At 37.7% G+C, this 14,522-nt stretch overlaps 1 protein-coding gene across 14 annotated transcripts in view; it reads right to left on the reverse strand.

The window, feature by feature from the left end:
* The window catches only part of MAP2K5 (mitogen-activated protein kinase kinase 5), a 270,655-nt gene that overhangs the window by 170,127 nt on the left and 86,006 nt on the right, over window positions 1-14,522 (reverse strand). For all 14 annotated transcript variants that reach the window (XM_058740633.1, XM_058740638.1, XM_058740627.1 and 11 more), the window contains exons 9-11: window positions 11,911-11,950; window positions 564-632; window positions 367-448 (exon numbers count right to left, since the gene is read on the reverse strand). In XM_058740633.1, the coding sequence (XP_058596616.1) occupies window positions 367-448; window positions 564-632; window positions 11,911-11,950 (191 nt within the window). The remainder of the gene's footprint in view (window positions 1-366; window positions 449-563; window positions 633-11,910; window positions 11,951-14,522) is intronic.

The raw sequence follows: 14,522 nt of genomic DNA on the forward strand, positions 1-14,522 counted from the left end.
ATAGATTTCTTTAAAAGAAAATCTGTTTTGGCTATTGAAACATTAAAAGACAGAACATCTGTTTTGCAAGTAAAGACAGATTGTATGGAAGAATCAAATATCAAACCACCGATTAGGCCAGCATTTAATCTGTTCTATTTAAATTTTCAATAAAAAGTAAATGAAATTACATTCTTGAAACTATAGCTCAGCTGTAAATATTTAACACCAGGAACCTCTAAAACTAGATGTTTTAGAGTATAAAGGAGGTCATTATTGGTATATTGTAATTATTTTTAATTCTACTTGACGTCTATATCAGAACCAGGTTTTAAAGCACTCTGCCTCCCAAGTCATTTTAAAAGTATTATAATAGGGAAAACTCACCATCCATGAATTCTGTACATATTGAAATCCTGTTTTCTACGAAAAATGCACCATAAAACCCTATGATATATGATGAATCACACTGTAATAAAAATAAGACAAAAATAGTTAAAAAAAAACACAACAAAACAACCAAAACCCTGCAAGTCAATATCATAAGCTGCTTTGTAAGAAAAAAATGACCAAGGAAAAATTACCTTATAAAGAATTTCCAATTCAGACATAATTTGCTTCTGAAGTTCCAGTGTAATATCTAACAGTATGACCTAAATACAGAAAGGAATCAACATTCACACATATATTCATCTTTAAATTAAATATAGCTATACTCACTATGAAATATAAAAAGAAAAAATATGGTGTTTCCTCTATTCATTGCCCCTTTCTCCTCTCCACCACTATAACCCTCAGGAATATAAACTGTATCCACATCTGCCTAACCTTTTGTATTGGGGGAGGTGGTATAGAAGTGATTGATGGGACCAAGGAGAAAGCCAGGTCTCAAAGGTCAGTATTAATGGCTTTAAAAGTCAGTTAAGTTATAACACCCTTAATTTATACACCCTATTTTGGCCACATTGGTTATTTCCAGAAGAGGAAGAAAGGAATGACCCTGAAACCATTTTAAAAAATTGTCTTGTAATTCAGACACAAGGCGATAAGCAGAGAGGATGATGAGTAAAAATGACATTTAAAGTAGGCTTTTTAGAGAGAAATAAGGAGTTTTTAAAATACATCATCTTTTTATATTCTTCAGTCACGTTTCTTTGCTAATACTGAAAAAGATGCTGGAGCTTGAAGGAACCACAGAAATGATTTCATCTAATTCTCTTCTTTTAAAGGAGGAAACCAAGGTTCTGAGAAGCCACAAAGCCTGGCAATGTCAAGGTCCCTCCCCGACTCTGAGGACTGTGTACTTTTTAGAACGTCCTGTGGTGGTTTATGGTTTTCCTTAACACATCAACCACTGAGTCAGATTCATGACACAGAAATGAAAAACAATTTACAAACTTACCTAGAATAAATTCTAGTTTATTTCAAACACTTATTTCTTAAGAAAGGAGACCATCAACTGTTCAAATTTTACTCAACAGTTCAGTGAAGCCAATTCAAGGGAAATTGTTTTTACTTAAAAAAGACAGTGCTGAGAATCAAATAGGTGAAAGGCAATTTTTAAGATTTGTGGCAGAGTTTCTGACTCTAGACATTTCTAGATAAAAACTTAACATTCACAATTACCATGATAGTGCAGTTATATACCATCCAATACTGAACTACATTTTGTGTTACAACTGCAGAATATATACACTCATACTGGGGAAAAAAACCATAAATTATGAATTGCAAACTGCTGACAGAGCAGGGAAAGAAAAAGATAATTCTAAAACACACATTTTATAGTACTGACATCCATTTGAGGAAGGGGAAAGGGAAGGGGAAAAAAAGGCACGGCCAGTTTCTATCAAGAGTTTGCTTTAGGGTTATTTATAAAAGCTCTCACTAAACCTGATTGTAAGTGTAATACAAAACTGCCAAGAAACATTTAAACGTTTCTATCGATCAATAGTCATTTGCCAACAATATTCACTTACATTTTTGTTCCTATATAAAACTTAGTGACAAAATTAATTCATCGAGTGTTGTTTCAATTCCATGCCATAAAATATCAGAACTTTCCACACCACCATGTCAAGTACAGGGCATCTTTCACCCTCAAAAACTGCTAAAAGGAATGAACGTATTATTTACCTTAGAGCAGTGGTTCTCAACCCTGGCCTCAGGTTATCATTACTTTTATATAAAGGTATTTATATAAATATATGATGGCACTCTAAACAAGTCCTCATGCACAGAACTTACCCTAGAATAATGGAATCAATCTTGGGTTGGGCCCACATCTTAATATTTTTTAAAAACTCTCCAGCCGATTTCTATTCCACAGCAAGGTTGAGAACCACTTATCTAAGGTTTCAAAAATGCCATTTATTCAGTATTGAGTATGACCACTAAGATATACCACATCTCCAGGCCCCCAACCCAGAAATGATTCACCACAACCAGCCAACACCTTACCGTTAACCCCAAACTATTGGCTATAAACATATCATTCCCTTGATCAAGAACCTTAATTAGGTTCCCATGTCCTAGTATAACGTTAGCATAACTCTAGCATGACATTCAAAGAATTCTTCCACAATCTGGTGATTCTAACCCCTTTTCCCACTACTCCCCATCACAAACCCAATCCTCATGTGAAACCAGATGATTTGGAAGGCAGCTATGCCCACCACCACACCACAAATGTAGAAACTAGGTGCTTTGTACTGGGGTCCACACACATGTCCTGTGCCTTCCTCACTTCCAGTCTCAATGATGCCTCCACTTGAGTTGTGCTTCCTCGCTCTACTCCACAGTTAGTAACTGTCTTTCTTTCTTTCTTTCTTTCTTTCTTTCTTTCTTTCTTTCTTTCTTTCTTTCTTTCTTTCTTTCGAGAGAGTGTGCATATGCACGTGAGCAAAGATGGGCAGAGGGAGAAGGAGAGAGAGAATCCTAAGCAGGTTCCACACTCAGTGCAGAGCCCTATGTGGGACTCGATCACATGAACCATGAGATCATGATCTGAGCCAAACTCAAGAGTTGGACGCTTAACCAACTGAGCCACCCAGGCGCCCCATTGTAAAACCTTTTCTATCTTTTAGATGAGCCTGAATGCTGCCACCACCTCTATGAAGCCATCCCCAAAGCCCTCTATCAGAATTTATTTCTAGCTCTGGCCCTTGATATTTCTCCTTATCACATTCTGCCTTGGCACTCATGCCTCACCCCCCTAAAACCATAAGCCTAGAGAGCAGAGTGGTTTTAAGCCCTGCAAGGGCAAGGACTGAATCATGGGCATCTTTCTCTGGTCCGCCCCCACTCCCCACCCCCAGCACCCACCACAGGTCTTACTCACGGCAGTGCCCATTAAGTGATGTGGGATTTAATTAAAGTGCCCCTTATGGCCATAATCCTCTAAATAAGAAGCTGTTTCTAGACAGGAAAGAAGTGGATTGCTTGGTTTCTACAAATGAATTTAAAACCAAAGACACAAACAGCAAAATAAATAAAAGTGCCACACTGACCTAAAATGTACCAAGTAACACTGTATTTGTAGGGCCAATCCATTGCATTCTAAAGGGTCTTGATCATTCATGGTATTTGTTATGGTCTGGAAGAGTGGTGATTCCGTAATGGTGCAAAAGTGAATAAAGTAATTTCTGGATCTTAAGAGGGAAAGCAAAATTCACCTCAAAATAACTCTACTGCAATGCTCTTCTATTTTCTGGGAGACTTGGCACTCTAGGTATAAGGTTAATTCTCCTTCCCCTGGGCATTCCTGTGAGTGAGCTGTTAAACTGCTAAAAATAAGTCCAATTCCTTATTTGAAAGCCATGGAAAAAAAGCATGGCAAATACTAATTTTCTTTTTGAGGTGCAAGGGAAGTGTGGACTCCCCGAGTCTTCATTATTCTTATTTTTTCTCCTTAGGAAGAGCTAAATTTCTCCAACTGGGGAGGGTGTGCGCATGAAGCACTTCATGGAGAAAGGGTTAATGAGAGACTGAAATACCTGCGCACATTTCCGCTGCTCTCCACTACACCTCCAGGACAAATAAGGATGAGTTGTCAAGTTAAATCTAAGCAGTCAAGTGACTGAATTATAATTTACTCTGTGCTCAATTTAAATTAGTGTGAGGCTATTAAAATATACAGTATAAATACGGCAATTCATCACAAGCTGTCATGGATGACTTCATTTATTTGCTGGAGTGGCACACGCTCCACTAAAGGGAAGGAGAGCAAAATCACAGGTCAAATTAAGCCTCTATTCTGTTTTAATTCGCTTATTTAATCTGTGGCGACATAATTGTCTTTTACAGTATGTACAACTCAGAAAGGAAATTTGGGAGGATTACAGTCAGTATACAAATGATTAATCAAATGGTCCATTTAAATGCTAGTTTAAAAGCAACAGAAACCCAAAGCAGTCAAAGAATGATAATCAGCACATGCTATATACAAGCTAAGAAATTTCCTGTTAGATGACTTTTTCCCAATCGGAATATAAAAAATATTAGGAAATACATTAAGCTGTACTCTTTGAAGGATTGTACAGAAACATTAATGATATAAAAAGGTTCCGTATGCAAGATGGCTAACAGTGTTTTTATTTGTTTTCTGCTCTACTTGTTTGCGACTGTCTTGCGTATCTACACCCCTCCCCCTAAAATAAAGCTAGTTAGAAACACATTTCATGAGTTATAGTCCTTATCAAACAGTTATCTTTAAAATACAATTGGGGCGCCTGGGTGGCTCAGTCGGTTAAGCAGCCGACTTCGGCTCAGGTCATGATCTCACGGTCCGTGAGTTCGAGCCCCGCGTCGGGCTCTGTGCTGACAGCTCGGAGCCTGGAGCCTGTTTCAGATTCTGTGTCTCCCTCTCTCTCTGACCCTCCCCCGTTCATGCTCTGTCTCTCTCTGTCTCAAAAATAAATAAACGTTAAAAAAAAAATTTTAGCCCCGCGTCAGGCTCTGGGCTGATGGCTCGGAGCCTGGAGCTGGTTTCCGATTCTGTGTCTCCCTCTCTCTCTGCCCCTCCCCTGTTCATGCTCTGTCTCTCTCTGTCCCAAAAATAAATAAAAAAACGTTGAAAAAAAAAAAATTAAAAAAATGGGCCGCCTGGGTGGCGCAGTCGGTTAAGCGTCCGACTTCAGCCAGGTCACGATCTCGCGGTCCGTGAGTTCGAGCCCCGCGTCAGGCTCTGGGCTGATGGCTCAGAGCCTGGAGCCGGTTTCCGATTCTGTGTCTCCCTCTCTCTCTGCCCCTCCCCTGTTCATGCTCTGTCTCTCTCTGTCCCAAAAATAAATAAAAAAACGTTGAAAAAAAAAAATTTTTAAATACAATTAGCATTTTTCAAAATGGTCTCTTTAAGGTAGAAATTGTCTGAATTCAGTGGTGTAAAATAAAAATCCAAGGTATTTCTATTCCTCCCAAAGTTCAACTTGCTTTTTAAAATATCTGAATTAATGGCAGCTCTTCCTGCCCACGGGTACTTGTCCCCGTGCTTCAATAAAACCACCTTTTTGCACCACACACACACACACACACACACACACACACACACAAATAATAATAATAAAATAAAATAAAATATCTGAAGTAATGATTTCCCACCTTTAAAGTCTGAAAGGGGAAACACTATGATATTCTTTTGTTGGTCTAAAACATAAGAAGATTTAAAAGTATAAAAACTACAAATATTTTGAGTAGGAAGAGAAAAGTAACAGATTTTCAAGGACTTTCATCTGACTGTACCCACAGACATTCAAAGTGCTGGTCCAACTGACCACTTGGCTTGGGATATTAAATTTCCCACATCATTCTATGCAGGCATCAGAACCCTGCAGGTGATTCTGTTTAGACAGGGACTGTGATTTGCTGCTCTTCGCAATCCCTCTGTGACACAAGGCAGCCCCATCTCGCAGCTGAGGTCACAGAGAGGTTTAAGTGACATGCTTGAAGTCACACAAAAGTCAGGAGAGGGTCAGGAAAAGATCAAATGCACTTCTAACTCTTAACCTTTCATTTCACCCTTTAATATATATATATATATAAAAAAATAAGCTAAGAACTACTCTGGGTGAGAGCAATGGTCCATACAAAGAACACTATGGGATATTTTGTATGTGAGCTGAACCTGCTTTCAAGATGCTACTTCAAAAGATGAATGAGTGAACTAAAAGAACGAATGAAAGAACCAAATTTATCTATTGAGTCATTTAACAAATTATGTGTTGAATACCTCGTCATTACATGGAGTGCTCTATCTAGGCCCAAAGGCAAAGTTCAGCATGATTCAATGAGTAAGACAAGAAGATAAATAAGATCTTTTCTTTACTTACAAAGAGATTTCTTTCAATGTAAGAGAGGGAAGGCACATGAATATTAACAGCCAAATACAAGGCAGTATGTGATAACATCCACAAGAGACACATACAGAGAATTCTAGAGAGTTTCAAAGGACAAAGTGAGTGAGTGAGAGATAGACCATACGTGACAGGATTTATCTAAGTAAGTTCAATAGAGGACCGGGCTTTGGAGCTGACCCTTGAAGGCTGTTAAGAATTTTGATAGGTAGAGACATGGGTGAAGGCATTCTAATTAGAGGAAAATACGTGAATCAAAGTGCTGAAGTGTGAAAGTACCTGGGTTCAGATAAAGCAAGGAGTTCAACTTAAAAGAAGCACAGCATTCAGACACATAAGATATGCTATAAAAGTAGGCTGATGACATATTGTGCAAGATCTTGAGTTTCACCCCATAGAGTTCTTAGTTTATTTGGGAGTTACATAGAGCCTTTCAAGCCTTCTGAGAGGGAAAGACATGAGACCAGAACTATGCTTTAGGAAGCCAAGTCTGAGGGTAGTGAACAGCAATACAGTACACAGGTTGGAAGGAAGCATGAACCTGGGGAAGACTTGCCTGACTTCAAATCCTGGTTCTATTACTTATTAGTTATGGGACCTTAGGCAAGCTACTTATTTTTAAAGTTTATTATTTTGAGGCAGACAGAGGGAGAGAGAGAGAACGAACATGTGCTCATGAATGGGGGAGGGGCAGAGAGAGAATCCCGACACGGGGCTTGAACCCATGAACCATGAGATCATGAGCTGGACGCTCAACCAACTGAGCCACCCCGGTGCCCATGGACAAGCTATTAATTAATTAATTAATTATTACATGAGAAAAACATGTAGAGTGCTCAGCACAGTATAAATGATCAATAAATGGTAGCCTCTATTTCTGGGAGAACAGTTTAAACATTGGTCAGTGTCTGACAAGAGACAAAACAAGCATCTGTACTGGAGAGGTGACGAGGAAGAAGAGATCCAAAACAAAACCCAGAAACCCAGAAAACCCAGAACAATTAACAGGCTTCCAAACATTGACAACAGCTACAACAGGACAGTGATCTTTGAGAGACAGAAAGCAAATGAGAGGAGCCCTATGATTGTCCAGCTTACTGACTAGAGAGTGTCCAGGCCCCTGTGCTGGGAGGGAAATCCAGGCAAAGCTCAGCCATCTCCCTAAGTTGAGGACATGGAACTGGGGTGTGAGGAAGCCACAGCAGCTAGAGTTCCCTGACAGAACACCAAAGGGAGAGGGCTCCAGGGATGTGCTAAGGGACCCCCTGGAGTCTTCAGTTGATTAATGATCAATCAGCATCTGGAAGTCAGGGAACTAACACTGAGGCCAGGGAAAGAACTGCCAGAAAGACCAGAGAAACAATCTCCAGACCTCACACTAGGCAGAAAGAGTTTGCACTCCCACCAAGCAGTGTAGAAAATCCCGTAATGGTCGGGGCATTGGTGGAGTATTCAGAAGACTGTCACCTTAATTGTGTGGGGTTAAATAAGTTCCCAACTAACCACTGGACTGGTCCCATCTAATAAAGCTTAAGAGTAAGTCTTGAAAGGATCAAACTTTCACAGTCACTAAATAGCATCTCAGAATAAGCTGAAAAGTATTTATAGCAATGCAAAAATATCTAGTATCTAGTATGAGACACAACTGGCATCCAATCAAAAATGATAAGATGTTTTAGGGTGCCTGGGTGGCTCAGTTGTTAAGCATCTGACTTCGGCTCAGGTGATGATCTCACAGTTGGTGAGTTTGAATTCCACATCCTGTAAGATTGTGCCCTGCTTTGGGTGAGCACAAGCCCCATATCAGGTGAGCACAAGCCCTGCAGCGGGGTGAGCATGAGTCCCACTTCGAGTCAGACTGAGCCCCACTTTGGGTGAGCATGAGCCCCGCATCGGGAGAGCTCAGGTTGGGTGAGCATGAGCCCCACTTCTCTGTCACTTGTGGGATTCTCTTCTCTCTCTCACTTGTACCCTCCTTCTCTCTCTCTCAAAAAGAAAAAAAAAAAGGAGGTTTTAAAAATAAGAAAATACAACCCAAAATGAGGAGAAAAAGTAATCAGTCAAAACTGACCCCAAATGACACATACCCTGGAATTAATAGACAAAAACATTAATAAAATTATATTCCACATATTCCATAACTACATTACATACATACAAGAAGGTAGAAGGAATACTGACCATGTTAAGACACAGTAGATGTAAAAAAGACCCATATAAACTTCTAGGGATCAAAAGTACAATGCCTGAGATGAACAATACAATGGACAAGAGTAATAGTAGATTAGACAGTGTAGATAAAAACTTGAGTACCTGAAAACAGAAACTATCCAAAAATGAAACATTAGAGAGAAAAAAAAGACTAAAACAAATAACAGAGGATCATTTTAGTATGGGACAACATCAAGTAACCTAACACAGATGGAATTTAAGTTCCCAAAGTTGGGGGAGGAGGTATAATTGCTAAAAATTTCCCAAATTTGATGAAGGCTAAAAATCCACAGAGCCAAGAATCTCAACAAATCCTAAACACAATAAAACCTTGGTTTGTAAGTAACTTGTTCTGTGACTGCTCTGCAACACGAGCAAACACTTCTAATAAATTCTAACTTGATACATGAGCGATGGCTTGCAATATGAGTAGTACGTGATGCCGAATGTCACATGATCAAAACTGAGCCAAAGGTCTTCTCTCTCTCTCTCTCTCTCTCTCTCTCTCTCCCTGTAGGATTGCAGGTGATCATCTCCCATGCTTGGATGGTTGGTTTCAGGCCACACAGTTTGGCAGAAGTCAGTGATTTTTCAGAACATTGAAGGTGCCCACAACTGGCACTTGTGTATTTTTTTGTCACTTCAGATCACTTACAGACAGTCCTTTGCTTTTCCATACAAGAGTAAGCTTAGGAATGCTTTGCTTCATTCTAGGTCAGGCTGACTGCAGATATAGACCCCTTCCTCTGCTGCCTTATTGCCAGTTACATTAAATACAGTATATGACAAGAGTTTATTAACACTGTACCATAGTCAACATCCGTGTGAGTGTATATATACAATGGCTCCCGTGCAGAAAAAGATTCCATTGAGCCAATAGATAGCAGTGATTCCATTAGTAATAGTGAAAGTCGTCCTACACAATAACCCTCCTCTCTCTTGTCTCCCTCATACCAGCCACAAAGGTTTTCAAAGGTAAGTGCAAGTTAATTTGTTTATTTTTCTTTATATTTTATATTCTTTATTATTTTGTATTACATTACAGTATTATAATCATTCTTTTTTTATATAATTTTTTTACTTTTTTTTAGTTTTGAGACAGAGACAGAGTATGAGTGGGGGTGGGGCAGAGAGAGAGGGAGACACAGAATTCAAAGTGGGCTCCAGGCTCTGAGCTGTCAGCACAGAGCCTGACATGGGCTCGAACTCACAAACTGTGAGATCACGACCTGAGCCAAAGTCGGGTGCTTCAACTGTGAGGCACCCAGGCACCACTTGTAATCATTCTTATGTGAATATTTTTGGGTTGTGGAACAAATCATCTGAGTTTACATTATTTCTTATGGGGAAATTCACTTTGATATACAAGTGCTTTGGATTACAAGCATGTTTCCAGAATGAATTACGCTCTCAAACCAAGGTGTGTGTGTGTACATATTTTTTTTAAACCAAACGTAGTTAACTGTTGACAACTGAGGAATCTGGAGGAAGCATCTTATAACTTTTCTGTAAGTTTAAGTAACTTTTTAAAAAAAGTTTCCAAAGAAAATGTTTTAAATGATATTAGGGAAGGAAAGAACAAAGTATATCAAGATGACCAGCCTCACAAGCCAGTCTGGCAGGTGCAATTAAAAAGCAGAAATTATGAGATTGGACTAAAATACAAGACCCAACTATACGCTGGCTATAAGAAATTTATCTCAAATAAAATGACATAACAGGTTAAAAATAAAAGTCTATAGCATGCTAACACTAGTCAAAATAAAGCTGCAGTAGCTATCTATGTTAATATCAGACAATGTAGATTTCAGAGCAAAGAATATTATCATGGCCAAAGAAGGGCCACTTTGTAATGAAATAATAAAGGGCCAATTCATCAACAAGACATAACACTCCTAAATATGCCTAACAGATTTGCAAAAAACATGAAGCAAAAGATGAAAGAACTGCAAGGAAAAAAACCAGACAAATCCACAATTATTGCTGGGAATTTCCACACCCATCTTTCAACAGTTGACAGAACAAATAGATAAAAAGCAGTAAAGCATACAGAAATTTTGAACACTGTCAGCCAATTTGATCTAATTGACATTTACACAACACCCTATAAAACAGACTATACATTTTTTTCAAGTGCACAGGAAACACTTAACCAAGATAATTCATATCCTGGGCCATAATACAAATCTCAGTAAACTTAATAATTCCAATTATAGACAGTATGTTCTCTGACCACAACAGACTTAAATTAGAAACCAACAATGGAAAGATATCTAGAAAATCTCTAAATATGTAGAAACTAAATAACATACTGCTAAGATTTAATAAAAGAAACTCTGCCTGTTTTGAAGAAATAGCACATTTCTTTCTTTCAGAGTATGACTATTAAATAAGTTACTTGGATTTTGCATTGGCAGCCAAGAAGCTCAGGGCTAAACTAAAAGTTTAAATAGAATAACTATATCTACTCTTAAATCATTCATTCATTCAACTCAGATGAAATTTCAACACAGCAATAATATCTTTTTTTTTTTTTTTACTAGGCTTCACGCCCAGTGTGGAGTCCAACATGGGGCTTGAACTCACAACCCTGAGATCAAGACCTGAGCTGAGATCAAGAGTCTAATGCTTAACTAACTGAACCACCCAGGCACCTCAATCATACCTACTCTTAAATGATTCATTCAATCAACTCAGCTTAAACATCTAGTATGTTTTATAAATTTTGTAGAATCTAGGAATATACAGTGACAACAATATAGTCCTTGCTCTAAAGCTCAGTTTTATGGTCAGGTCTGGTAGACAGCATATTTGTAAACACCTGCTGTTTGCATTTATTCAAAGTCTCTAACAGCTCTGTTTTAAATGTGTCCTTTCTTTAAAATTGCTCTTAATCCTTTTCAGAAATAGCTATTAGCCCCTTGCCATACCTAACTAAATAATCATGCATGAGAATTTTAATATTAGCCAAGGTTAAGTGTAATTCAAAATGTATGAAATTATGAGAAATTATAATGCCCTTGTAAGGCCAAACAGTTGAGTTTTTTAGATGATTTATAGGGGTGCTCCCTTCTCTTGGACTGAATAACCTAAAGTTGACTGTCTTTAAATATATTATTGACAACAATCTAAGAGTTCTGACATCTAAAGGAACAAATAACTCAATAGACAGGAAAACAGTGCTTGAGCTGGTGAAGGTATCCTGAGAGAAGGAGCTGATTACCACAACAGGACCAAAGCTTCCATAACCTACCATCCAAATCTTTCATCTCCTCTTTCACAATAACTGTGACTCAAAGCTAACCGGAGAAGGACAAAGTAGTGAGCATTAAGAACTTCATGAATTTCATAAAACACATCCAGCACTTACCTTTACAGCTAATATTTTCCCACTTGGGACATGATATGCTCTATGGGAAGAAAAAAACATGACAAAATCACTTGGGATACTAAACAACCTACAGAATGGTTAAGGACGTAAATATAAATTAGAACATATCTGCCAGCAATGGGATATGTGATACTTTCAAAGAACACTCATAACATGAGCAATAGATGTTTCTATCGAGCTTAATGGTTTATACAACGATTCACTATACATTACCTGAAAATAACCCTCTGAGGTAATGTGGGTATTATTATCTTCCTTTTAGAGACTGAGATCTCCAAAGGGCAGAGAAGCTAAGCAGTTTTCCCAAGGGCACAGAGTTGATAAGTGGCAGAACGACACCTCAAACCCAAGTCTTCTGCCTCCAGATCCTCACAACTGACCATCACTGTGTGCGTGGGAATCTTCTAAGTCTTCGGCTAAACACTGTGCGGAGCCATTTGTAAAGTGGGAGGTTTTCCTTTTGTGTACTTCAACTATATATACAGGTAAACTAAATCTCTACATTTCATCAAAATCATCTCAAAACACATGGGATTAGCTACGGCTTAAGATATAAATTCATATAAGAAATCACAGACTTATCAGGCTCAAGTATGTGGTTCATCTTTTCCTAATTTTAGCACCTCTCAATATTAAAAAAGCTTTAGAAAAGAGACAAGCTCAAATGACCAGATACAGTGAAATAACAATTGAAATCAAGGAAAAGAAACACACTCATTTATGAAAAGGAATAAAAGAATCGGGTTTGCAGAAACAAAACCCCATTACTTCTCATCAAGACCTTTTGTGTTTAAGTGACATGTGGCCTTTCACACACGTTCTGCAAGGAAGGTACATTCTGACCATCATCCAGGGACAATCCGTCTTATAAAGAAGTGTCTAAACAAACCACACAGTATAAACAAGCACTGTTCTTGTAAGTCCATAAAAGTATAAATAAACAATCGGTTTGCAAGAGTTAAAATCTTGCACTGTAGAGGATTTTGCAAATTGGCCAAAATCAGATTGTTCTTCTTCTCGCCCAGCTGTGTTAAGGTGTTTGGGCAGGGAAGATGTGGGACAGTGGAAGTTAGCTTCCTAGGAATTCCCTGACTTTACCGGCCAAGTTGCAAAATATATTTACCAGGTTCCCAATAGTTTACTTGGCGATGACTCAGTAGAAAAAACTGCTCATTTCTTAAACAAAACATAGATTCTACTATTATCAAAATGAAAATATCAGTTTCTGTTGTTTCAGCAGAAATATCTGTGTGGCTGCTCTGACAAATTTTTTAACAGATTTATTGAGGTGCAATTATATATGTAAAATTCACTTATTTGAAGTATGTAATTCAAATTTTAGAATTTTAGTAAATTTACTGGCCTTTTGCAATCACTGACAAGTGTTTTTTAAGTGACTGACTTATAAAAATGGTTTCATTATTAAGAACCATCAAGTGTTTGTAAATTTTCACACATAAAATGTTACAAATTCGGGTAATACTAGAAAAAACATACATATATAGATATGTGCATATCTATATATGTATATACTTATATATATTAGTGTTACAAGAAATTTGTTCTGCTTTTCCTATTTGAGTGGACTACAGAAAGTAAACTTAGCCTTTAACAATTAATTGTAAAGAAACCCAAGTGTATCTCACTTAAAGAAAGGCAAGATTATAAAAATTAAGTGGCAACTATTCACCTTACTTAAGAGTTCTTTAACCTGTAAGGTGTCTAAAGACTTTCTCTAAATATCAACCTCTCTAGTATACATAAATACTCCTGCATTTATAAAACTGAAATTTAAAAAATTTTACACTTTGCATCAAGTGGTATACATTTTATAAGAGGAACCCCTATAATATACTGGTTTTAGAACAAATTACCATTTAATTTATTATCTATGTTAACATAAGACTTTTAGAATGTGAAGCTACATTTCAGGTCATGATTCGACTCATGATAGATCTGAACTCATACGACAGACTGGTATATAAAAACTAACATTGTGGTGTTGTCACTGCCTGACAGAGAAGTTGTTAGATTATGCTAATCTGAAAGGTGATTTGAAGGAAGTTAATAACCTTATTCTGTGCGAATGTAGGTAATATAATATGTAAGATAACAATATATTATTTTCCCCTTGTATACTAGAAATTCTTCCAATTTCCACCTTAAGAAAAAAAAAAAGAGTTTAGAGAGGGAGAGAGCCAAAGCATAAGAGACTCTGAAAAATTGAAAACAAACTGAGGGTTGATGGGGGGTGGGAGGGAGGGGAGGGTGGGTGATGGGTATTGAGGAGGGCACCTTTTGGGATGAGCACTGGGTGTTGTATGGAAACCAATTTGACAATTTCATATTAAAATTTCATGTTAAAAAATAAATAAATAAACTTTAAAAAATGCTGCATATTAGAATTCATAACCAAGGACTAAAATATGAAGATAGAACAGTTGAATGCATACACAAGGATTCAAAAGTTGCAAAAAGAACCGCGGTGCTACTTTGGACAACAAGCAACACTTGGACGTTTGAGACCAACAGCAGTGATAAGGAGATGACTAGAAGATAGTCTAATGTATACACCGTACTGGACAGTTTGG

Source organism: Neofelis nebulosa, chromosome 7 (assembly GCF_028018385.1).
Source record: "Neofelis nebulosa isolate mNeoNeb1 chromosome 7, mNeoNeb1.pri, whole genome shotgun sequence".
NCBI lineage: Eukaryota > Metazoa > Chordata > Mammalia > Carnivora > Felidae > Neofelis > Neofelis nebulosa.